At 42.6% G+C, this 25,478-nt stretch overlaps 3 protein-coding genes across 5 annotated transcripts; 1 reads left to right on the top strand and 2 right to left on the bottom strand.

The window, feature by feature from the left end:
• Positions 1-422: 422 nt before the first annotated feature.
• On the bottom strand, positions 423-4,733 carry LOC133965460 (uncharacterized). Of its 2 annotated transcripts, XM_062400033.1 has the most exons (10): positions 4,570-4,733; positions 3,739-3,787; positions 3,601-3,642; positions 3,235-3,393; positions 3,021-3,161; positions 1,751-1,984; positions 1,587-1,655; positions 1,321-1,454; positions 1,119-1,189; positions 423-922 (listed from the first exon to the last, which is right to left on the bottom strand). In XM_062400033.1, exons 3-10 carry the CDS (start codon positions 3,626-3,628, stop codon positions 838-840), a joined length of 921 nt encoding a protein of 306 aa, XP_062256017.1. In that variant the 5' UTR covers positions 3,629-3,642; positions 3,739-3,787; positions 4,570-4,733; the 3' UTR covers positions 423-837. The 2 variants fall into 2 exon arrangements, with proteins under 2 accessions (XP_062256017.1, XP_062256016.1); XM_062400032.1 differs by lacking the exon at positions 3,739-3,787 and having other exon boundaries at positions 4,570-4,732.
• A 267-nt stretch (positions 4,734-5,000) lies between these two features.
• Positions 5,001-15,914, bottom strand: usp5 (ubiquitin specific peptidase 5 (isopeptidase T)). Of its 2 annotated transcripts, none has more exons than XM_062399918.1 (20): positions 15,661-15,914; positions 14,989-15,117; positions 14,782-14,848; positions 14,552-14,679; positions 14,090-14,235; positions 13,599-13,783; positions 12,859-12,953; positions 11,607-11,800; positions 11,369-11,440; positions 10,519-10,606; positions 10,301-10,426; positions 10,050-10,203; positions 9,292-9,454; positions 9,116-9,204; positions 8,422-8,607; positions 7,865-8,008; positions 7,550-7,692; positions 6,698-6,845; positions 6,432-6,516; positions 5,001-5,890 (listed from the first exon to the last, which is right to left on the bottom strand). In XM_062399918.1, the coding sequence occupies exons 1-20, from the start codon at positions 15,766-15,768 to the stop codon at positions 5,797-5,799; spliced, it is 2,544 nt and encodes an 847-aa protein (XP_062255902.1). In that variant the 5' UTR covers positions 15,769-15,914; the 3' UTR covers positions 5,001-5,796. The 2 variants fall into 2 exon arrangements, with proteins under 2 accessions (XP_062255902.1, XP_062255903.1); XM_062399919.1 differs by having other exon boundaries at positions 8,479-8,607; positions 15,661-15,913.
• Positions 15,915-16,905: 991 nt separating this feature from the next.
• p3h3 (prolyl 3-hydroxylase 3) lies at positions 16,906-23,794 on the top strand. The gene is made up of 16 exons (XM_062399926.1): positions 16,906-17,246; positions 18,051-18,235; positions 18,393-18,551; positions 19,215-19,407; positions 19,520-19,651; positions 20,101-20,243; positions 20,413-20,502; positions 20,584-20,636; positions 20,715-20,794; positions 20,884-21,011; positions 21,098-21,193; positions 21,270-21,420; positions 21,546-21,663; positions 22,185-22,260; positions 22,338-22,478; positions 23,322-23,794. The coding sequence occupies exons 1-16, from the start codon at positions 16,952-16,954 to the stop codon at positions 23,493-23,495; spliced, it is 2,214 nt and encodes a 737-aa protein (XP_062255910.1). The 5' UTR covers positions 16,906-16,951; the 3' UTR covers positions 23,496-23,794.
• The last annotated feature ends 1,684 nt before the right edge of the window (positions 23,795-25,478 follow it).

Raw genomic sequence — 25,478 nt, 5'->3', positions numbered from 1 at the left:
CATGTCGGTTAAGTACTACATGACATGCTGTACACACATCCACCCCTATTCATTTTTAATTGCATATCAATACAGACGATATATATGTGTATATATATATGAACGTGTGTATATATATGCCACTGGTGGTGTTGTGTTACTGTGTGAAACAGGTGTTTACTGTGTATTCCACACTATCTAGCACAGCACTGGTATCGACACCTGCGTCCCTGCACCAGTTGTGGGGCGTATATTCAGGTCTTCAGGGCTGATGCAGGTACAGTTTAAAACAATACATCATAGTAAAGAAGAAAAGATAGTGTTGGATGTTGTGTTGTAAAAAGATATATCCAAACACAACTGCACAGTCAGCGTCACTGTTTCATCCCTGATAGAAACTTCCTGTTTTTCACGAGGACAGAATTAATTTACAAACTCTGGAGTTGGGATTCTTTATAGTTTATTGAATGGGGGGGGGGGAGTGGAGTACACATTTCAGCACAATACTCAGGCCTTTTAAAACCCACAAGAAAAAGACATAAACTATACAACGCATACATCAAATACACCAAAGAAAGAAGGGATATCGAAGTCAGCTGGATGTTGTGCAGAACATTAGAAGGTGGGGAAGCTGGAGGAAGCAGAGATACTTGTTCACACGCTACATGAGGAATAACTACAGATTATATTCTGTGAGAAATACACTTTTACATTTTGATTTGATTTCCACCGGCATTCAAAAGTCCATTTTACATTCAGGCCACTTGCTCGCAGGGGGTTCTCTTTCACATTTCTCTCTCTTTATCTCCACCTAATCCTCTGTCCCCTCTTCCCTCTCTCTTCTATCCATCTCTCCCATCACTCCTTTAGGAGGGGCTTCAGAGCGAGGGTGGACGGCCTCGCCTTCTGACGTCCTCGCCGAGGTTTCTCCGCGGCTGCCCGGCTGCGATAAAGACGAAGGAGAAGAGGAGATGTGTTCACGCTAATTATGAGACAATAATGAAGCTCCCTGCGAGCGGGGCCGTGGGAATGAAGGTCAAGGAGTCGTGAGCATGAAGCGAAGGGAGTCTATTAGAAAGCATCTGTAAAGTGAACTGAGATTTGTATTATAATAGAGAGGCTGAGTGAGGAGAATTTACCAGTTACACTGACAGTACGTCTTGGGCCTCGCGGATCTTTGGCCATTCTTCATCATCTTCTGCAATTTTCTCTACAGTGGAAAAGAAAAGAAGATTCATCAGCTCTTTCTCTGTTTGCTCCTCCATCCCTCCTCCATCCCTCCTCCATCCCTCCTCCTGCTGGTTTCCGGGGAGACTCCCGGAGGAGACTTTCTTCACTTACCTTGCGTCTCCTGATCCTCCTGCAAAAGACAATGAGGAGCGCCGTCAGGAGGACCACGACCACGCAACCGGCTCCTGCTGCAGCCCACAGCCACCAGCCGAGCGGACCCCCCCAACCGCGAGGGTCAGCGCCGCCTGCTCGAGCAGAGAGAAAACACACAGCGTGGCAGGAAGAGAGGAGGACGAGTCAGTGAGGCTTCCTGTGAAAAGTCACTTTCAGATTAATTTCGGGTCAGAGGCCACAAAAGAATGCAAAGCAGTACGCACAGCCGGGGCACGATGTCCCCTTGTTGACCTCTGGTCTCCGGACGGGGGGGGATGTTGAAGACACAGGGTCTGAAAGGAAAAACACAAACACACTTGCTTTTTCTCAGCGACCACATGGGGAGGTTTCTGCTGGGTTCTCAGAGGCAGAGGAGCCAGTGTCACACCTTTAACTCGGACGGCGAGCTCCTCTCTGTACGTCTCCCCGCCGTGGGAGAACTCACACTGCCAGGCCCCTGCGTCCGAGGCGGCCACAGGATTCAGGTGGACCTCTGACCCCGCGTGGACCCGTTTGTCCGGCCCCGTCCACTGCACAGTGGAGTCCGGGTTCAGGCCTGCGACCTCACACTGGAGCGTGACCTCGCCGCCCGGCTGCTGCTCCTCGGAGGGCCTGGCTGACACTGACAACAAACCAGGAACCAGTGAGAGTCGATTAGAGAAAGGAGAGTTATGCTGAAAAGGACAAAACACTTTCTAAACACATGTGGGTAGCAGGAAGATATGTTATTTATGTTATTTATGTTATTTAGCCTGATTAGACAAAAACTACTGGAGGGATTTCTGGAATCATGGGTCAGAGGAGAACTCATTTGGTTTTTGGTGCAGATCTGGGCATGGATCCCAGATATTTTTTTTAACACATCGAGACATTCAATATTTCCCTCAAATTTTCAGAGAATAATTGTTGAATCATGATGAAAAAATTGCAATTTGTAGCAGATCCAAATAAAAACTAGTATCTAGTGAATTATTTTTTTTAGGGAGAAGGCTGTTGCACCATGATGGAGAAACGCACTTTACTGAGAGACCCTCAGGTTCCCAGGTGGTAACGACTGGAACATCTTCACCTCATTAACTGAACTCCATCATTGTAAGATCAGTTTTACCATCACAAAATATACGTTTTCTAAAGAGAGAAATAACCTTGAATATTTCTCAGCTTCACATTTTCAACAGGAAGTCTTCAACAGAAACAGTGCGAGGTGAGTCTGTCGGATGAGAGTGGAGGTTTGTCAGGTGGGGAGGCTCGTTGAACAGGATCCAGTGCCTTTGAAGCTTGAGTCATGTTAAACACAAGAATCTGGATATTTCAGCTTCCGGGTTTTTGTTTGTTTTTAATCCGAATCTTGTGACACTGTTCAACACTTAATAAGGGTTGAACAGTAAAATACTTGAATACCTAAAACAAGTGTGAAGGTAAAAGTGAAAATGTTTGTCTTTTATTTATTTATATTTGCTTTTAAGGCCTAAAAGTAGCTTTTTTTAATTTTAGGGTGGTTTTTCTTTCCTCAATCCACTCTTGATCTAATATAGCAATCACTTAAGACAATACAGCTTCTGCTCTCAAGAATACAATATCTGCTATGTTTTTCTTTACTCTAATAAATAACTCCTGACGAGGTGAATCCAGTGCAATGCTCAAATGATGCTGCAGACCTGAAACCACAAGAAGCGTGTGCTCATGGCGGCGCCCGTCTGCTTCGCAGGTTAACGCTCCGGCGTCTTCTTTCCTCACGTCAGAAATCCTCAGATTCACATCATCCATCTGCCTTGACCTTTGCTTAATGGCAGCCGAGCCTTTGACAGAGAACACATGTCAGTGGTGATTTTGAAACGATCACATGTCCTGTTATGTTTTTTTTGGAACTACCTTTGCGAGGGGGGCCGTTCTTTGCAATTTGAATAATCATTTCATCCTTGTGTTTCCACGTCAGGCTTCCTTTGTAGGAGTCAACCCCACACTCCAAAGTCACACTCTGCCTGGGTTTTGTGTGGATCACCGTGGCTGCAGCAGAAAGTGCACCCAGCACTGGGGAGAGAACATCACACTGCATTTCATAACATATATTCACAGAAGGAGACCATGGGTATTAAATTAAAGAAAAACTGCTGATTCTGTTGGTATGTGAGTAAAACAGTTATTATCCTAGGTAGGTTCAACGTGTTTAAATATATGGGACATATTTGGATTTATAGGATCTTTAATTCAAAAAATATTTTTAAAAGTAAAACTCACCAATTCCCAAACACACAATGACGTTCATTCTGAATGTCGGATCTAAAAATAACAGACAAAGGAACTTTTCAGTGGAGACAAACACAATTCACACAGTAGCAAACATTTCCAGAGTCACAGAGCTTCACCACACTTTACCCAGAAACCACCGAGCTGCCTCTCTACTTCCTTCGTCTCTCTATCCAGTCTATTAGAAAATAAGAAGAATTTGCTTCACTTGTCCTAAATTACCAAGTTGAAATCCTAAATTATGTTTTGGCTCTGTTGTGTTTTCATCATCATGAGCAACACATCGATTAAAATGATCGTGCGTCAGAAACAAGTTGAAATCCGCTTTTGAAAGTTTTTCAAACCGGGAAACGGAATCAAAGACGATGTTGAAAGTTAAAATGAGTTATTAAAACCTTTAATTCCTTTATATCTACATTTTTTTAAAGATTGAGAATTTATCGCAGCATGATTATAGATTGTATTTTAATTTCAAAATGTCTTCTCTTAAAGCCACAAGTTTTAGTTATTAGACTTATAATAATCCAAAATGAATTATCTTTTAAAATGTTACCAATATACTTCCTATGAATGACTGAGCAATAAATATAATTAGAGACCGTCACACACATTGTTCTACTTTAAATTTATTAGAGCATTTATTTGATCTTCTACTGATCAACAGTTTCAAACTTTCTTGTTGTTCTGGGTTTGATCCCTCGTGGTTATAAGCACTTATTGTAAGTCACTTTGGATAAAAGCTTCTGCTAAATTAAATGTGATAGTTTTATTTAACAAACATATACAAGACTGAAAATAGCTCTCTTCAAAAAAAAAAAGTTACGTCAAATTGCTTCATTTTCCTTAAGATTTCACTTTTGCACAGAACAAAGTAAAAATAGTTTTAACTTGTTCAAACGGTTTCCTTCAATTAAATCTAACAAAACAAAATTGATTTCGTAATTCAGTTTTGGATCTTACCTTCACTTTGAGGCAGTGTGGTGGTTTTCGTGCTGTTACTAAAGGTTGAACTCTTTCCTCATCCTTCACTTCACTGAACTCGAGTGAACAAGGAGGAAGAAACTAGAGAAGGCGGAAGACTTCTACAGAAGAACCTGCACATTTGGAAAGATGTGGGCCAATGCAAACCCCAGCTCTCTGCGTCTGCTGTTCACTTCTACAAAAACTAGGTCTGGGATTCTGGAAACCGCAGCTTTGTGAAGCAGAGATGGGTTTTGTGAAGCAGCTTAAACTCACTTGTGTATAAATAATGAAACGAGGAGACGATAGATTCATTTAACAAACAATATATACAGGTATCATGATTTGTAGCCAAAAACGAATATTCAGTTTTGGTGTTGAAATCAAAAGAAAGGAGATTAGGCAGTAGAGAAAAACAGAAATAGGCCACATGACAGAAAGACAATTCTTTATTTGTCACAGCAGAAATAACAAAGGATGTTTGCAAAATAAAAACCGCACAAAAAACACTCAGGTATCACCCTCACCGAACCTTTAACAAAAAACAAGTTAATTTGGTGTTCTGACTTTTTTTATTATTTAGTTTTTATAACACACATTTGAGCTTTTTCTTCTTTAATGTTTGATTTTCGGACATTTCCTCTTGTTATTGTAGTGGAACTGTTTTTACATCCTCACTGAATAAGGCGGAGGAGGAAGAGGAGGAGGAGGAGTTGGTGCAGGGCCGCGACTGCGATACCAAGCAGCAACAGTCCAATAAAAGAGGAGGGTGGAGGCAGTAATTTGACGGGGAGGGGCAGTGACTACTGACGGCAGTAGAAATCAACAGGAAATGGATTCATGTGAAAGTTAAGAAAACTTACTAATAAGTGTGGATGGACTTGTTCCTTGAAGCAGGTTCTCTGAATTATCTGGATGCATTTGCTGAGAAAACAGATCTCATTTTCAATCAGGAAAGTTTTCCAGATAAATAAAGTGACTCTGCTTTTAGAACAGGCCCCCGGCTCGTCCCCCAGCCCCAAACACCTCATCTGTACATCTGCACCAATTGATTTGACTGTGTGTATATTTGCAATCGGAGAGATTTATTTACATGTTTTGTCATATTGAAGCGTGCCAAAGCATTTGAGCTTGTTGGGGATGCGACTTTTCATGAAGTGTTGTTGTTGCGTTTGTGTTAGCGTCCACAGCTCTCCTCCCTCACTTCAAGCAAATGGCTCCGTTGTCTCAGTCCGCCACCCTCCGGTAGAAGTAGAGGTATCCCAGGTCTTTGGGAGGTTTCTCTGAAGCACACACCTTCTGATCATTGAAGATAACCCACCTAACAAACAGAGGATCCAAAGTTCAGAGTTTGGTGACACCTGCTGTTACCAAATAACTAAAACTATATTAGCATAATATTTTTCATTTCGTTGCCTCTGTACTTGTACTCTGTGTAATGACAATAAATTTAATCCAATCCAATATTAAGAGATAAAATATTAAGTTATTGTTCAGAGAAGGATCCATGGGTACAGATGAAAAGCTTGATCGTTCAAACCAGACCTGGAGTTTGCTGCCCCCTGGTGAGGAGCCGTGACACCTGCTACATAATATTTTGAATGACTGTTTAAAGACATTTCCTCCATCATGACCGATAAATGGTTTGAGAAAATAAAAGCAAATAATTTCTTAGACTGTGACTCATTTGTGTTTCCGTTGCTTTTGGAAAACAGGTAAATATAAATGTGATTTATAAAATTTTCTCAGTTTAAATTTTCTCTGTAACTTTATCCTTTGAATAAAAAAAGAAAAATACATTTTGATGCATTGAAATAGTAAAATTTCCCTGTAAGTTAGAAACAAGAAAAACCCCAACTCACTGCTGATCCTTCTTGATGTGACAGACGTAGTGGCCGCACATTGTGCTCGTCCCCATGTGACTGATGAATGCAAACAGCTCGTACTCTGGATAAACAAAACACAAATTCAATCAATACTATAAATAGAGTTGATGGAAACATATCATCAAAAGTATCACATTCAAATATGATTGCTGAAAGAACATAAGTCTTCAGATGGAAAATCTGCTGTGGACACAATCTGAGGTGATAACCGTTCTGAATGCCTCGGCCTCTCTTAGACTCACTTCCTGGTCCGTCTCTGACTCGAGGCCCAGGGGGCGGTTCCCTGCCCTCGCTCTCTGCAGCCGAGCGGCCTCCTTCAGACACATCCATGGACTCCAGGTCATCCAGGTGCGAGAAGATCCAGTCCACTGCCCGTTCCAGTACATTACTCTGACAAACAAACACCAGTTGAGAAAGATGGAAACAGCAAATCTATAATCAGCATGAGTTATTTTTAAGTACAATATTTTATGAGCTAGAGGACACACTGCAAAATACATCAAATGGATTGTACTAATTTTTACACATAAAGGGGAAGCTGCATTTATGTTTATTGGGGTTGTGATACTTTAATAAATAATTCAAAAATACAGTGATACTTTTATTTTATAAGGAGCCAAATGTTTAACGGTGTCAATATAATAAACAGCAGGCGGCTCTAACTACTCCCCATCCACATAAGTGGCAAGACATAGATCCTGATTAGTGTCTAATGGTCAAAAAATCTCTGGCCGTTTCATTTGGATATGTAGTCAAAACTGTGGTAGCCAAGGTTCTTAATAATACATCCACATAAGAAGTATTTCATCAGAACCACAACAGTCCTGAAGACCTAGTAACTAAAAGACATACTTGCTAGTATTTGAGAGAGTGAAGCCTAATGCAGCTTTAAGTTAAATCCTGTGACTCATTTTGTTGAAATATAAAAACACACTTGGGGAACTTTCTCCAAGAAAGACAAAAACCTGGCTTCATTGCTGACTGAATTCAAAGACGGCGGCTGTGCCTGTATTGGCCCAGTTCGACTCTGAGTCTAGATGCCTGTGAAATTAATAAAAGTCCTCATCTCGAGCTGGACGGAGTTGGATTCTCACCGTGGCTCGGAGTGCTTTGGTTGCCTGGTCTCGGCTGAAGCCCATGGAGACGATGGTTGCCAGGTGCTCCTCGGAGAGGCTCTCTGTGGGAGTGGTGCCGGCGCCGGAGCTGCAGCCTGGCAACACCAGGGGGGCCGAGAAGTCTGTAGCCAATCAGAAAGAGTACATGAGAGCTGAGAGGAGCCGTCAGACTGATGCTTTGCTTACTGGTGAATTCCCATTGCTCTAAACATGTAAAGCGTCCTTGGGTCTCTTGATAAGCACGGAATAAAATGTTTTAGTTATTATTATTATTATTAATATTTTTTTACACACCTGGGTCATCCATATGGCCCATGATCCAATTCATGGCAGCATCAATTCCAGTGTTCCCAGTGTAGTACACTGCCTTCCTGCAGGCCTCCAGTGGGAATCCCATTTCACATAACTGAGACACAGTGGAGTCATCAAGAACTGGAGCTGAGAGTTGAGAGGAAACACTTGAATTACTTGGATCCATTTTTGGAAAATGTATTTGGTTTTGTTTGTTTTCATAGAAATACAATAATTGTTGCTCTTGTTTTTGTGTCCGGAGCACTTCCTCAATATGAACAGAAGGTAAAAAACAAAAAGGTAAAAAAAAATGGTATAAAGAAAATATTGGAAACCAAATCATATATAACTACTTAAAGAAAAGCATGACATCATGACTTCTTTAATTTAAAATGCAACGAAAACGACTTCACATGACACAAAAGTAACACAAATTAATGGCAAAGGACGGACTCGAGAAAACAGAAAAGGCAGAAAAGAAGAAAAGTGGGAAACAAGGGCGGACAAATAAGAGTGTCACAGAGGAAGGAGTCAAAGAGCAGAAAGACAGACAGACTGACACAGCAGTGGGGAGTAGAGCGAGTCGTCCTCCTCGTTGCCATGGAAACCCAGGATACCTTTAACCTCCATATCAGGGGTCACAAGTGAGGGCGGGGCCACCTCTGGTAGAAGCTCCTCCCCCGGCTGCTGGCCAATGGCATGAAGTGCGCTCAGGTCCAGAGTGTCAGGAACGTCAATGCTCACATCTGAACGGGGGGGAGAACAAAATCAAAATCACACCTCTGCAATTTAACTATAAAAAGCTCCAGGGATTTGGAATGCATTTTTTTTTTTATTATTATTATTATTTGTTGCCAGTATAATGGCATTAGGAAGATATTTAATTCGAAGAAGAGATTTAAATTACCATCTGAGCACTAGACAAACCAACCATCAGCAGTTGAGACCCCTGTTCCTAACCTCCCATGCATTCTAAACTGCACTTGCTATGGTGATGATGATAATAGGGGTGACATCACAGTGACATTGCTTTGTAACTAGAACCCATGAAGCCAACCTGGTTATTGTTTTAGATCACAAACTTATGTATGTGATTCATATGTTTAAATATGTTTCCAGGGCCAACAGACTCTACTGAGGCATACTTTGTCTCAGAGAGCAGATTTCCATCTCTGTCAAGAATACATAAATGTACGTACGGTTAGAAAACTAAACATCTCTGCAAAAAAAACATTTAATAAAATATTTGATTACCCAGTTTCTTGGGTACCCAGTCAAGGCCAATGGTAAACTTCTTAATCTGGATAACCAGGTGGTCTGGGAAAGAGGCAAAGCGGGTTGTTCTGAAAAGAGACAAAAGCTGATATTAACAAATTCATTGTAAGATTTGATAATCTCTTTCATGCTGTGAATGGGCATAACTTTCATACTTGGTAGCAGTAGTTTTGGCTTGAACAGCTGAGCTCCAAAAGTCTGTGAGGATCTCTGGTTCACTGAGGGCTGCCATGCAAGATGTGAAGGGGATTTGTGCGCGCACTGTCGGGGCAGATGTGTCCCCCTCCTCACGCCGGCGCTCTGCCTCCTGAAGCTCTTCTGTAACAACAATAAACAACGTTTGAAAAACAATTGAAAGAAATATGAGCCACAAGACACAAATGCAGGATGTTTTTTTTGGTCACAGGGGATCAAAAATCCCTCATACTACGGCATTATCTGAGCACTTTATCGTTTAATCCCTAAAATTATATATAAAACTTCAAATAAGAGCAACAGCTCGAATGAGCAACAGCTTTCCTGCAGGGAAAGTGAAGGGACACTTAACATGGTCATTGCTCTATGTTGTGTATTGAGTGCCATTTGGATTTAATGCTTTACTGCTGGACCCCGATGCCAGTCAGTTTAAAATGTAATATTGGTCCTGACCTTTCAATATGCAACGGATGAGAAGACAGCTGTGCATGATGTCCCAAAATGACCATTTCTTACCAGGATAATTGATTTCTTTATTACACTGCGAATTAAGCTAAAATGAATTATTCACAAATCATCTTTAATGGCATTGGTGCAGCTTCCTTCAACACATGTTGGTTTATGTAAACCAATGCTATCCTTTGCCTCTGCACCCCAGCACAGTGGATATTACTCAGCATGTGTGGATCTGGAGAGTGTATCCCATTAGCCTCATCACCTGTGTTGGTAGCCTGGTCCATGGGCACAGGAAGCTGAATGATGTAATCTACCCGCTGTGTGTACTTGGCTTTCTGTGATTGCTCACACACGATCCTCTCCTCCACCAGGAACCTGAAGGCTTCAGATGGGTTAGGCCCGGAGCGACAGTTTCTCTGTGGGTCAAAAGAAAGACTGTTATAAGAGAGGAGAGTGATGATAGAAGCAGTAAAACTGTAAAACAACAGAAGCGACTGCAGACTGCTACTTTACCTCCACCATGTTAATGTAGTGCAATAAAAACTCATGAGCATCCTGTTGACGATTGGTGGAGAACTCTGGGTGGCCCCGTCCAATGAGTGCTTTAAACATTCGGGGTGCTATGCCAACTTGGTCACCCTGCAAACAAAGCATGAACAGTCAGATTCTTCTAATGGTAAGTTTTTAGGTAAACTGCATTCTCACTCATTTCTTAATGTAAAACCTCTTACCCTGGGTTCAGAGGCACCGTTCTCATCTCCAGGGTCTGGTGCTGGTTTGCAGTACTCTCCTGACAACAGTCCATACCCGAGCTTGGCTCTGAGATAAACAAACAAAGTTGACATCAAATATTACACAGGAGGAGGAGTTGAATATAGATCTGAATGTATTTTTGGCTTTCAAGCAACATGTTGAAAAGTCAATTGGGAAGAGAAGTCTTTCACTAAAGTTTCTGTATCACTACAAAAGAAAGGATAATTTGGAATAAGATGTTATACACAATCTGCAGATATTTACAATTTTGTATTTAAAAATATTACCTGACTGTAAAAGGTGTCAAGTTACGTGGTTAATGCAGCAGACTGCAACAGACTTAAGTTTCACTTTTGTTTTCTCAATAAGAGGCTCCATTAGGTTTAGTTAAGTCACAGTAAAAGCAAAGCTCTTGTATGTCAATATCAGTCTAAATCTAAAACTCACCAATATCAACAGAGCTTTTCAGTTTAGAAGGACAAAATAAGGGGGGGGAAAAACTTTAACATAACATAAAAAGACTATTAGTGGCTGACAGCTCACACAAAGTGTATGCTTGTCTTATTAATGTTGGTTGATGGTGAAAAACAAAACCAAGCAAAATGAACACAAAGTAGTTTAACTCTGCACCATTGACTGTGTATAAAAATGTCCAGCACGTACACCACAGAAAAATGTACATTATAAGCCTGTTTGAGGAGGGCTCACTAATGACAAGGAATAATTCTGAAGTAGACTCCAGAGCTTTACCACGGGACAAGCAAACAGAGGTAGAGGTAATAAAGGGGCTTATCGTATAAAATTCAGGAGCCAAGTTAGGAGACTCACACTTGGGTTTTGAAGTCCTGGGTGGGGTCACTAGGAGCTTCATCGATGATCTTGTCAATGTTGGCCACGTACCTGGAAGACATCAACATGTGACCCCAATTCTTTGCATTCAGTTAATGTTGGATAGAAACATTTCAAAAATTGAGCGCTAAATCCAAGATAGCCGAATAACTTATTCATCTCTACCTCTGTAATCATGAATAAAGAAGCATTAACAAAGTGTATATAGGGTACTGACTTGCTCTGGAAGTCTGGGACAGTGAAGAGCACTTGCATGACAGAGTTGAGGTAGCAGCTGTTGCCCAGGTTCTTCATGCCAGTCAGACCGGGGCCGAACAGGGGACGTAGGGTGGTCCCTGACTCCTGGATCACCTCCCACTCTCCCACACGCTGGTTCACTGCAATCTCCAGCTCTGTCATAGTCCGCTCAGTCTGAAGGCAAAGCAGTCAGTTATATGAGAAAATGCAGGATGTAAGGTACAAGCAAATCAAATCTTTGCTGCTGCAGCCTCCCGACAATGTTTTGAGAATGATGAGAAAAATTTGCCAAAATGAAGAAGTGATGACAACAGACAGACAAGCAAGAAAATACATCAACACTGCACTTAGCGCTGCACTTTTCCCATCGCTCCGTTGAAGCATAACTCCTCCACCCCCTGTCAGTGCAATATCATTAGGCCCGTGCTGCAATACATTAGCAAGACGAGAAATAACATTACAGTACGCAGTGAGCGCCACAGAGATCATAGAGCTTCTGTGTAGGCTGTGCTCTGCATAAGGAGAAGCAGATGGCACAAAAGTAATGGTAGCAGGAAAACAAAGAAGAAACAGGTGTGGAGGAAATTATCTGAAACTAGGGAAATTAGGTAGTTATGATGATGTGTATGGAATCAATGTCAAGCCAACAGGGAGACAGGTGCTTGTTATTGTAGCTCATCAGTAATAATAGTGTAAAAATGGCTAAACAATGTTATATTAATTAAGAGTGTACAACCAAGAAAAAGAAAAGTTGGCCAATTTTAACTAATAACAGGGTTTTTGTTAAAAAGATGTCAGTGTGTTGCTTCCTACAAATAAATTCCCAAATCTCTTCTTTTTAACCATCTGTTCTACAATTTTCTTGACATTCGTTCAACTGATCAACTTCCAAATTGGTGGGTGTGAGTCTGATACCAAGGAAGTGCAGTGTCGACTTTGAAGGGTTTTAGAGGAGCAGTTGTCGAAACCACAACTCAAACCCCCTATTTAATCAAGTAACACTATATAATCAATGTCTGCTCTGTAAGGCAGAGCCAGCAATAACTGTGTAGACGTCCGGCAACAAGGGGAAAAAAGCTGTATCTCTCCGACGGAATGTAAAACACTTGGCTAAAAACCTCATCTATAAGTACAGGGTCCCATGAATAAAAAATTACAGATTTTAAACAATGGTCAACGAGAAATAAATAAAACAAAGTAACATGTTTCAACTTAAAACTGTAAGAAGTTACCTTCTCCATGGTCATCATGTTGATGCCAAAGTGTGCAAGGTGCTCTGGTAACTTGGGATCCAATACCATGTCATCCTCATCATAGGAATACACATCTGGACATACAAAACATTGTGTTATCAGTCAATTTATGCTTAATGTGCTACAAAATACCAACAACTACTAGGGCTGTGGAGATGGACCTGTTTTACATTTATGTTCAATTTAATTTTCCCTCAATGTACTTTCACATATGAATTTCCAGCATATAACTAAGACTTGCAACATAGACATTGACTCATGGGTGCTCATACACTAACACCCTGCTCGGACTGCGCTTTTAGTGTATATCAATAAAATAATACAATTATTAATATGGGGAGATATTATTATGGGGTATATATATTTATTTATATATTATGGGGAGAGCGTGGCCTAGGGGATAGAGCAGGTGCTCTGCAACAAGAAGGTTGCCGGTTCGAATCCCACTCTATCCCATCTGCATGCCTAAGTGTCCTTGGCAAGATACTGAACCCCTAGATGGCCCCTCATTAAATGATGAGTGTTCTAAAAATGTAAGTCGCTTTGGATAAAAGCGTCAGCTAAATGACATGTAATGTAATGTAATGTAATGTAATATAGCTAAATTGCAGCATCGCTTCTCTATACAGGTCAAGATTAAATATTCACGGAGACTCACCAGAGCAAAGACTATGTCCTTGTTGTATAACAGTTATATCAGTGTCATGCAATCCATTTACCTGCTCCATCGGGAGTGATGGTGCCGAGTTTGACAGCAATTGGGTATCCTGTCTCCTGGAAGTGAAGAAGGGCGTGGTTGTTTCCCCCGGAGCCATCAAAATATCTACGACCACACAGCAACTTGCCGTCTGTCAGGTTCATCCAAATATTCTCCTCGAGGTCACAGACCTCACACCGCCATCCACTAAAATGATGAAAAGAAGAATAAGTAAGTGAGTATCAAACTGAAATTAAATGTTTTATTCTTGCAGACCCTGCTCTCAAAGATCCTGAGTTTTCAAATGATTAAACTTAACAGCTATTTCTATCTTAAATGTGTATCATAGGATCAACAAGAACGATAAACTAATGGCACCATGGATATGAATTTCAAAAGTGCTACTGCATGGACAGTCTATTTGCTAACTTCAATAGAACATGTGTAAATACCAGGGTTATTAGAAGACAGATACTGTATTTGCAGGTTTGAGTAAGGAACAGTTCTTCTCACCTGGGAGGAATCTTGACTCCGTTATCCAGCTGTTTAAGGTCAGTAGCATACCTCGACTCCTGTCTCACCTCTCCATCCCACTGTTGAACTTGTAATGTGTGAGACACTGAGTCAGCTGCCATGATACCCGTCATTGACAGGGACACCTTAGGGGACAGAAAATGTATCAACAAATTAGACCTAAACGCTCATGATGAAACTCCTCCAGTACTTGATTTGTGATGGTAACAAGGTTTATTACACACACTGTGCATCCCTGTGCTATTAATTGTTATTTCTACTACATGCTGTATGAAGGCTAACTTGTCAAAGATCTCTGAAGATTGCTTATGTTTTGCATCAAGCCCCTGTGCTATGTCCTATTGGCATCAAATCTAACAATCTAACAAGTACTATATTGCAACATAAACATGACAGAATCTGAATGATTTCTCTTGCCAGATAACAGACAAGATATCTCACCCGCTCTCTCACAACGTCAGGCATGGTTGCAAGGCCCTCTGATGTCACTTCCTGTCTGTCAGGTAAAATTACCACCTTTACATCCTCCTCATACAGCTCCTGCTCCACATCAAAACCTCCTTCGATACCTGGACACACCAGACACAAGAGGGCAGGTAGACGAGGGTCAGCTTTTGAAACAGTACAGCTGGATATTAGCCGTTTGCATCGATACTCTGTCTCGTGCTCACCTATGGCCAGTCTGGTGGGCTTTTTCTTGGGCGGGTGACCAGATCCTGAGTTGACATCCTCTTCCTTCTGTGAGAATAACATAGGATGTCAGTGGGTGTTGGGATTGGTTGGCTGGAAATGAAAAGATATCATTCTGATGCAAAACATTGATTTGAAATGGGTGTCAGTGGGGGATGAGGAGTCGGCCCCGGTCTTGAGGAATCCACCTTAGCTTTGCGAACCCTGGTGATGTGCAGGTAAGCCCTCTGGCCGGAGCGAGCATGGTGCCTGTCCACATACTGACTCCCGAAGCCCAGGAAACTGTTCATGCACACATACAGGCCTCCTTCACTCTCCTGTAAAGAAGACACAGGCAATGGTCAACATCACCAAACCTGTTCCTTTCTCACTCCATGGTGACACCACCAAAAAAAGTCACAGCATCAGCTGCTACACATAAGCAAACAAGCTAACAACAGCTGCATTCCAGCTAAACACTGGTTTAGTCCTGGAAACTTCAGCTGGAAACACTGGGATTCATCTGTGCTGCGTTGTATGAAAACAAAATGAGCAGACCCTCAACTGATGTGTCCATAAAAACACCAAAGTCAGCTTGCGAGCTAGTTTGACAGCATATCCACTTACACTGACACGGCTAGCTAACTAGCTAAAGCAGCTACGTTTCCGTTACAGTGCGTAATTAGCTTAGCTCGGCGCTAGCTTGCTAGTTAGCCACAACAGAAATATGAAGGAAGCCGGAGCTTTAAAGTGGAGCAGCGCAGACACAACGTCAGACGGGACAAAAACGGGAGACGCGGGGAGTCAGGGAGGCAGGGAGGGGGAAACGAAAGCACAGTTCGGAGGCTGGCGCTGTGGTTGAATCGGGGAAGATGGCTCACCGGAGAGGAAAATGACAAGGCGCATTCGTCTTTGTGGACGCGGTCCCCGGGCTTCGGAACCCGAATTGTGGACAAAACCGACATCAAAACCTCCCCAACGTCCGCCATGACGAAGTAGCTGGCTGTGCCTTGAGTGTGGACCCCCGGCCTCTGTATTCCCCTGCTCGGAAGAGTGTCTAGCCCGTGTTCTGGTGTGTGTGTTGGGCTGAATGAATCATGAGACGCTGCCTGGTGTTGAACGAAAGGCCGATCGAACTATGCTGCCTGCTAGATACCGTAATGTGTAGAATAACTGCACCCATCGAGATTTATAACACAATAACTCTCCCGTCTATTAAAGTCATTGGTTAAGAATACATGTGGATCGTCGATTAATCAATACATTAAACTTATTCACCTGCATGTATTGAGTCTGACTCATTATATTTACAAGCACACTATTGAGGCTCTGATATGTGATGTGTTTACATCTGTTTTATGCCCCTTGTTCTTCTCCACTACAGTTTTCTGACAGGTTTAATTTCTTGATACTTTAAGATATTATTTTTAAATAACGCTTAGTTCCATACTCATACTGGAAGAACCTTCTTTTCCTAAAAACAACTACAATGTTGTAAAATGTATATTCTTTTGTTAATTATATTTATCGTTACTCTACCTCTAAGATGTATCTCCACACCCATTTATGACCTACTGCCCTATGCAAATGGTGTATTTGAATAGTTTTTATGAATTCTATTGGGAATCTAGATGACTATGAGGACCCTGGCAGTTTACAGTATTCTCATTGAGTGTGGCTTCAAAATTAGTATGAGCTCAAGAACAGCAAAATGGGTGCATTGCAAAATCAGAACAAAAATGCATACATTCGTACATCCATCGAACAACCCATCCATTCACCATCCATGCATCCATCTGACAGAGTTGGTATTGAGCTCAACCTGCCCCTTTCGTATATTTACGGTAACTTCTGACGAACGACGCTTAAGGCTGCCTCTAGCGGCTGCATTGAAGAATACACCAACTCTGCAGCTGCTGGAAAGTTTTTAGTTCGAGTTTTAACAATCAGCTCAAAACGAGACAATAGGATTCATTTAATTCATAACAAATAAAACGACTGGTCGCAGATGAAGAAATTAAGATGAGAATGACAATTCCATAATATCCTGGAACGGGAGGAGGAAACCTTGGCGAACTCTCTCTTTCTTCACCAAAACTTTTTCCATAGTCCCTCCCCCTCCTCCTTCTCCTCCAGCTGTGTCTCCTCTCCGGACGGGTTGTCTCGGGGGCCATGGCGCAGCTCTCTCTCCCTCTCTCTGTATACGTGGCGTTTCATTTGGTTCTCCGAGCATCCCTCCATGTCGCCGCGGTGGGTCCGGCCGCGGGCAGCCCCAACCCCCTGGCTCTCCTGCAGCCATATGACCGCATGTACTACAGCGGGGTCCGTGCGTACTTCGGCGGGGAGTGGGCGAAGGCTGCGGAGCTGCTGGAGAAATCCATCCTGACCAAGCAGTCGCTGCACAGAGTGCGCAGACAGTGCCATGACGAGTGTGAGGCAGCAGGGACACAGGGTCTGTCTAATCTGGGTACGTGCGGTGTGGAGAGTGCGTGTGCGCGAGTGAGATTGGGGTCTCCTTCAACATTTCTTCATTAGTTGTTAGTCGTTTGATTAAATTCGCATTAAAGGTTCAGGGTGTAGAATTGAGAGACAACTAGCGGTGAAGTTTCATGTTGCAGCTCAATACCCATCACCTAACCCTCCCCTCCCAAACATGTGGTAGCTTCAGTTGTCATAAAATTTGTAAGATGTTTGGATGGTCCAGTCTGGTTTACTGTTAAACAACATGGGGGCCTACATAGAGAGGACCTGCTCCTGATGTAAATATAAATTATTTAAATATAAAAAAATTAGACTTCGTAACCAATATGAAGTATGCCTTAAGAACATTTCCTTTATTTTTTCATTTGATTTAAAAGTTCAATAGCAATGATTGCTTAGTTCCAGTCAGGTTTGATTAATAATCAGTTATGACTTTAGTTTATGTTTAGCTTGTTGGGTAAACTATCATGCTAAATTAATATCTTTTTTCAATAAGTGACAGAAGACACAGAGAAAACCAAGGAGTTTAATTACAGATTTATTAAGAGATTCAGTTCAGAATTGAAAGATTCAGAGTCATCCCAAACAAGGGCAGGAGTATCACCAACAATGGTTGACAAGATTCATTCAAACATTGAAACCTCCTAAAGAGTCTCAGGACTTCCCTCTCAAGCTGCTCGCAAAAAACCTACTTCAGAATCTCAAAGACTATAAATATCATTCTTATTAGACGTTATCCTCCTGAGCAATATTTCACTTGTGAAAATGATTCATGTGTTTCTTGTGTTAGACTCTGCGGAGGGGAGTCTGTGGGACCTCTGGACCTTGGATTGGGTGCAGCAGAGGGCTGAGTGTTTGAGGTTCTGTGTCGGACGCTCCGTCAGCCCTGCAGGGCAGCTCCCGGTTTCCTCAGACATAGAATATGAATTTGGCACTCGCAACCCTTACAACTATCTGCAGGTCACATACTATAAGGTAAGCTGTTCTCCAGGCCCTCACACAGGTCTGTGACGTTTTAGTAACCTGTTGTTTCTCATCGTCGTCCCTGATAGACGTGCAAGTGGGCTTATCTTAAAGTGGCAAAAACCAGCATCAACTCTCCCATTCACACTCTCCTCTTCATCCACATCAGTTGGAAAAGTTGCAGAAGGCGGCGTCAGCAGCTCATACGTACTTTGTGGCCAATCCCAGTCACCTGGAGATGAGGAACAACATTGAGAAGTACAGGCGGATGGAAGGAGTGACCGAAGAGGCCTTCCAGGACAGAGAGATCGAGAACGAGAAGCACTGGGTGAGTGAGGAAGGAAAAAGTCACTAAGACTTTACATATTGTACAGCTGCAGTGGGTTATTTATACAGAAAAGTAAAAGTCAAATTAAGGAATATTTGAATATTAGTTTAATATTGAATTTTCTATTTGAACTAATAAATGTACACTCTTACCGACATATCAGGAGTTTTCTTTTGGCAAATGAGACTGATTTACTGGACTCAAGTGTTTTCGAAGAGAAATATTCTGAATTTTTAACTAGGAGAGCCAACTACGGCCTGAGGAATGGAATTTTTCTCTCTCTCTCTCTCTCTCTCTCTCTCTCTCTCTCTCTCTCTCTCTCTCTCTCTCTCTCTCTCTCTCACCCTCACTCTCACCCTCACTCTCTCTCTCACATTCACTTTCTGGAATTCAACAATGCTCACAGAAGTCCTCTGTCTCAGCCACTGATTTACTCTCCTCAGACTCACTTGTTATAACATGACCCAGCTCGTCTGAAATAAGTTTCAATCCTCCATGTATTAGTATCTGCTTACGTCTCACAATTCATCCACCTCTTACCTTTCAATCAAATCAACTTCTTTATGTTTTAAACTTTATATTATTATAACAAATCAAAAAGCAAATGAGGAAGTTTCTACTTCTTTAATAGAAACATATTCTTCTCGAACCCATTAACCCCAGGACCTTTATGATGCTGCAGTGCAGTATGAGGCCTCCTCTGACTGGAGGCAAGCGTCAGAGAAATGGAAGGCGTGTGTGAATGAAACCCTGCGGCAGACGGAGGAGTGCAGGGTGCAGTGTGAGGTGGCCTCCCAGCTGCTGCCAGAGGACAGGGGAGTGGGCAGTGTGGACGGTGTGTTCCAGAAGGCTGCAGGTAAGAGAGAGAGAGAGAGAGAGAGAGAGAAAAGACTGAATGTTTATCTGTGACACAAACAGAGAGAAAAGACATGGCGGCAATTTTTACTTTAGTTTTCTTTCCCCTCCAGCTCTCTCTCTCTCCCTGCTCTCGTGCCGGCAGTTCTGTGTGACTCAGGTCGCCACACGACCCGGAAGGATTTCTGCTCAGGAGGACTACCTGCCCATACAGCTGGAACATCTGCACATTGCACAGTTTAAAGGTCAAGTTCAACATTAATTTATGATGTGATGATACAATTAGAGCCGGCCGATTGCTTTTGTGGGCAGATGCCAACACTGATATTAAGAAATAAGCCCTTTCTGATACTGATATATTGACTGATATATATATTTTATAAAAATTTGCCATGATTCCTTTTTGCCTGATGCGTCATCTTCTTCCACATTTCTTTATCTTGATATGGTAACACATTCATTTTTAATCTACAAGTGAGGCTGTCACTCAGGAAGTTAAACTGGTCGTTCACTAACAAGACGGTGGTTCGATCTCCAGCTCCTTCAGTCTGCAGATTGGTGGTCATGGTCATGCCGGCAGTATGAATGTGCATCGTACTGTGAAGCACTTTGAGTGGTCGATAAAACTAGAAAAGTGTTATATAAATACTGTCCATTGACTTTTATTAATTTTTCCATTCACGCTTCCCTACAGCTGGTGATATTAGTGGAGCCGTGCAGACGCTGCGCTCTCTTCTCCTGTTTTACCCCTCGGACAAGGACTCATTAAACAACCTGCAGCTCTACTATGAGACACTAGGAGGTGACACAGAGTCACAAGGCACGCCGCCTGCTCAGGTACTGCTCCATGTCCTTGAAGTGAACTGGGAACCAACAATTCTTGGTGCCAAATGTTTTTGTCCTTTCTTTATCCATGAAAGAATGTGTGGAATCACTGTTGAGTCATTTTTTCTACACAAAGTCCTCAAATTCAACTCTTTGACCAAACTTTTGTGTTTTTCTACAGGAAATTGTCAGATACGTCAGTCGCTCTTTGCAGGAGAAGAAGCTCCTGTATTTCGGGATGGAGAACTTCGACCTCAGTTTTACCGACCCTGTGAGTATTGATCCCTATAAACAGCGTTTCTGAAGCACGTGTGTGAATTTTTTTTTATTTGAATAATTGTTTTTCATGCAGGATCTTTGGACTCCTGAGGATGTTGTACCTGAATCGCTGAGGGCGGCTTGGAGGTGAGAAATTAAGAAAAGGAAAATATGACCTGGAGCTTTGGTTGATACAATGTTGACAATGTTGTTTTTTACTTTCAGAGTTGAAAAAGAGAAAATAAACGAGAAAATAAATAAGGGCGACCAGGAGGAGGAAGTGGATGACAGTGGCTTTTTCGCAGGTGAGAGACTCATTCCAACCCTTTTTCTGGTAGAGGTTTATAATTCACGACTTTCCTCTCTCACCCTTTCTTATTCGCCCTCTCTCCAGGTGGATCGGTCCCTCGGAAGGGCGTGACCATCACCATGGATGACCTGATCTTGAACGGGACCAATCGCGTAGCGTTAGACGGAGTCATGACCGAGAAGGAGTGTGACAGAATACTGCAGCTAGCAGCGGTAAGTTCACATTGTATGAGTGTCAGACCTCGATGGGAAAGAATCAGGAATACTCTAACCTTTTCATTACCTCTCATCTCCGATAGGCTGCAGCATCAGTTGGAGATGGGTACAGAGGACGACGGTCTCCGCACACACCCCATGAGACGTTTGAGGGCCTGACTGTGCTCAGGGCTTTAAAGGTAATACCCTCATGAACTAAATGTGAATCACAGTATGTGCTGTGTTTTCAATATAATTTTAACCTGTTTTTTACAGCTGGCTCAGGAAGGCCTGGTCAACCAGTCAGATGCCAGACTGTTACACGAGCTGGGCGAGCGAGCCAGAGACCTGCTACATTCCTACTTCAGGAGCCCCTCAGGACTCTTTGTGTCGTTCACACACCTGGTCTGCCGCAGTGCCATCGCAGGTAGATACCAAACCAAACTAAAACCACTGCAGTATATCCCCTGTTCTCTGATTATTTGACCTTTAATGTCTCCTGTGGTTTTGGGCCAGTGATACATTTAGTTTGTTGGTTTTCTGTGCTCTCAGGGCACCAGGAGGGTAGATTGGACCTGTCCCACCCCGTCCACGTTGACAACTGCCTCCTTGAGCCGGAGACCAAACAGTGCTGGAAGGAGCCGCCAGCGTTCATACACAGAGACCTGAGGTACACACAAATACCTTCACTCAGTAACTTATGATTCATGTCGTCACAAACTTCTCATATTAATAATTAAACCTTCAGACAAAATGAGAAAATTTAGTTTTATTCGAATGAACATTTCTAAATCAAGTGATATTACAAAGATGTGTTTGTATTTGACTCCTTCACATAGAAGAAGGGAGAGACCAGGCAAGATAGAGAAAATAGATGTGTTTGTTTGTTTGTCTGGTAGTTAGCAAGAATATGCAAAAACGGCTGGACGGATCGCGTTAAGGATGTGGTATGGGTCAAGAAGGTTGCCATTACATTTGAGTGTGAAATGACATGTCAACTTTCTCCTTGATTTCTTAGAGAATAATAATTTGGATCTTGATGAAAACAATCGGTCATGTTTAGGATGCGGAATTTAGTGCAGATTCAAACAAATATCTGGATCTAGTGAATTTAATGGGCCTGCATTTATGAACTCTGTTTGAGCCATTACAGTTTTGCTGTCACGCACTTCACACCTGTTTCTGTCACAGTGCTATTCTCTACCTGAACGACAACTTTGATGGCGGAGAGCTGTTTTTCACGAACAGGGATGCCAAGACAGTAACGGTAAGTCACTTTTCAACATTTCATATTAGAAAATCATTAAGAAATCCAGTTAATGATTTTCCTCTCCTTGCCTCCAGGCTCAAGTCAAACCCAGCTGTGGTCGACTGGTGGGCTTCTCCTCGGGTCCAGTGAATCCCCACGGTGTTACTGCGGTGACCAGTGGCCGGCGGTGCTCGCTCGCCCTGTGGTTTACAAAGGAGAAGCTCTACAGGGATATGGTGAGCGTGACGATGGCACTCGGCAGTGACCTCCTCCTCCTGCAGTCGTGTGAGAGTCGAGGTTGTGAGATCAGCTGGAGAGCAATGCAAATCCAGTGGTTGTTTACATGTTCTATCATACACACCATGTCAGGGGCCTTTTGGTTCAGCGTGGTGTTTATTCCCCTGGGGGAAATGATGTATCAATTTGTAAACTACTGCTATTTAAGCTTTAGAATTGTGTTAGAATTCAGGCAATCAATCATATTGAAAAAGTGAAGTGTCCTCATCTGTAAAAATACCAGATGCTCCTCTAATAAGTTTCATAGCTGAGACAAAAAGTGATCTTGAAATAGTTCCAGTAGCTCTCCCAGTTCCGTGCTTTGTCACGTTGAGCATCATCGGGCCTGTTTCATATTACCAAGGGGGCCGTCAGGAAAAGTTCCAGAGAGTGGCGGGTTGTTCTGACTCTAACATTTGCATTATCTCCCTTCTAGAAAAATTCCAGGAAAACATTGGGAGTTCAGTTAGACTCATCTTTACTTTTAAAAGAAGAAAAAACACGAAGATAAAAAGTCAAATTCACAAGCCAGAAAACAACCCTTACTCAGATCGGTGCCCTCAGAGGTTTTTGCTGCTGTAGCCTTATTTGGTCTGCTAGGACCAGGGGCTTATGGTGGCTAATATTAGCCAATGTTAGTGAGGTTTATGGAAGTATTGGTGTGTAACAGGCATTAGTGAGTCAGTTTTCTGACCTGATGAGACACCAGTGGTACTATTATACCTCCAGACTTTCTTTTTCATGCCACAGGAAAACAATCCTCATCAATCTTTCCTCACTGTATTTCTTTGTCTCTCCCTCAGGAGCGAGAGGAGGCAGAGGCCTTGTGGGCTGCCAACGGGCAGAGTGTGGTGAAGAAGGACGAAGAGGAGGCGAAGGGCGGCAGCACCACCGCCACCAGGAACGCTCGGAGCCAAAGCTCAAATGAGAGGAGCCGAGGGAGGGGCAGGGTGACGGGGGCCAAAGACGAGCTGTGAGAGACCGAACTAACCTGAAGAGACTAAAACTGGAACACATTCTCATTTGCTGCCATTCCAGTGGAAAAGACATCATCCCATAACAGAACCAAAACACCCAAAACATTTCCACTCATCTGATTTTAAAATATGTTTTTTTCATTTTTTAACATTCACTCTCTTCATCTTGCTGCGTTGTTCATGTGAGGCTGGAATGTATATACTGTGTTTATATTGTATATGATGAAGGTAAGGGAGGGAAACACGGCCCGTGTCTGATATCAGAAAAATGAAGAGAATAAAAGAGGAAATGAACGTGACTTTCTTTGCATGAGTGAGTCGTATCCAGTGAGGTGAGGTGCAGAAAGAGCCAGAGAGAACAAAAACATTTGGCAAAGGGAAAGCAAAGTTGTGTCAACTCTTAAGCGATGGCCTGAGGTCTTTCTGCGGCTGCCGGCTGATTAAACATGAAAAATGAAAGAATTAAGGTTCATCTCAGTTTTCGGTCGAGAGTTGAAACGTGATCAGACAGCAACACACCAGCAGGTGACTGAAAGTAATTACATCAGTAACTAGAGTTCCAGGCAGTAGGAGGGAGGAGAGGGAACATAGAGAGAGAGAGAAAGAGAGGTGCACAGGGGGGGAAGGATAGAAATAGAGAGATTACTGTTAATCCCTCATAAATGAGTGCATTTGTTTATGAAGCTTAAAAAATCTCCCATTTAGAATATGGAATAATAATCCAGCAAGAGATCATTTAATCATTCACGTCTAGTGGAGTGACACTCAACCACCCACTTCCATCTTATCCCTCCCATTACAACCAGTGTCCTCCTGTCGGGCCCCCTCCTCTGCCGCCGTCTCGTGCATTAGGTACAGAGCCAAGCACTGTTTATGGCCCATATTAACACTCTCTCTCCCCCCTGTGTTATAATCCCCCCGCCGCTGCAGAATTGGGTCGGCAGGACTGTTTAATGGAGCGTTGGCTTTAACCTTTTCCCTCCCTCACATGCTGAAACCCCGCTGCACCCTTAAAAGTCTGCATTAATCTCTGCGTAAGTAGGTGTTATTTCTGTATAATGCATCTAAGTTGTAACCCCCTAGCCCCTGACCCAAACCGTGTCCTCGCACTCAGCGCCCTCGCACCCCAGCCGTCTACTGTTCCAATTACACACTGGTCAGAAAAACATAAAGTTTATAGTGGTGTGATGGGATGTGACGTCATACTTTGCATCTTTTTTTTATCATTAGCAGAAATTATGTAAGGCCTAACAGCGCGGTTATTAAACTGAAATAGCAACATCCTGCCGTCATTAGAACTGAGTGCTGTGTGTAGTGAGCAGTCGACAGGACCACTCATCCCTTCTGCTGCACTTCCACTATCCCATTATTTTAGGCCGACACCATAATCGAGTGGTGTCTGGCGTCACTGGATGTTGCCTTACACCACTTTGAGGTGTAATAATGACATAGAGATTCGATTATATGAGTATGAAGAAGAAAATTCATGTCACAATGTGTCATTTAACTCCAGTGGCCACACCCCTCTCTCACACTCTCGCATCCTGCACATCATTCAAAACAAGGTCAAAGGTCTGAGCCTTTATGGACCAAACCAAGTCTACTCTCCTAACAATGGCTTTGTCGTAACCCTCTTATCGTCTCACTTTAAAAATAAAGCTACAAATAGTGAAATAACAGATGTGATAGAAATAACCCGACTGGTCTTTAAATAGGAATTGAGGGTTACTCTGTGTGTCTTCTTTATCCTGGTCGGTGTCTGTGCGTCTGCTCACAAATCGGTTTCTTCTGTTTTTGGTTTAATCTCGATCTTCCTGCTACATGTCTCCAAATCCAGGGTCAACTACTCAAGGGTCAACACTCTTACCCGAATTCAAACTGAATCATAGAGTAAACTCAGGAAGCAGGTGAAACACACACGTACACACACTCGCGCACAACTCCATGACTTCAGAGTACATTACACAGACTTAATCTAACCTT

The sequence above is a fragment of the Platichthys flesus genome, chromosome 11, assembly GCF_949316205.1.
Source record: "Platichthys flesus chromosome 11, fPlaFle2.1, whole genome shotgun sequence".
NCBI lineage: Eukaryota > Metazoa > Chordata > Actinopteri > Pleuronectiformes > Pleuronectidae > Platichthys > Platichthys flesus.
Note: the sequence above shows the minus strand (reverse complement) of the source record. Positions and strands in the feature narration are given on the sequence as shown.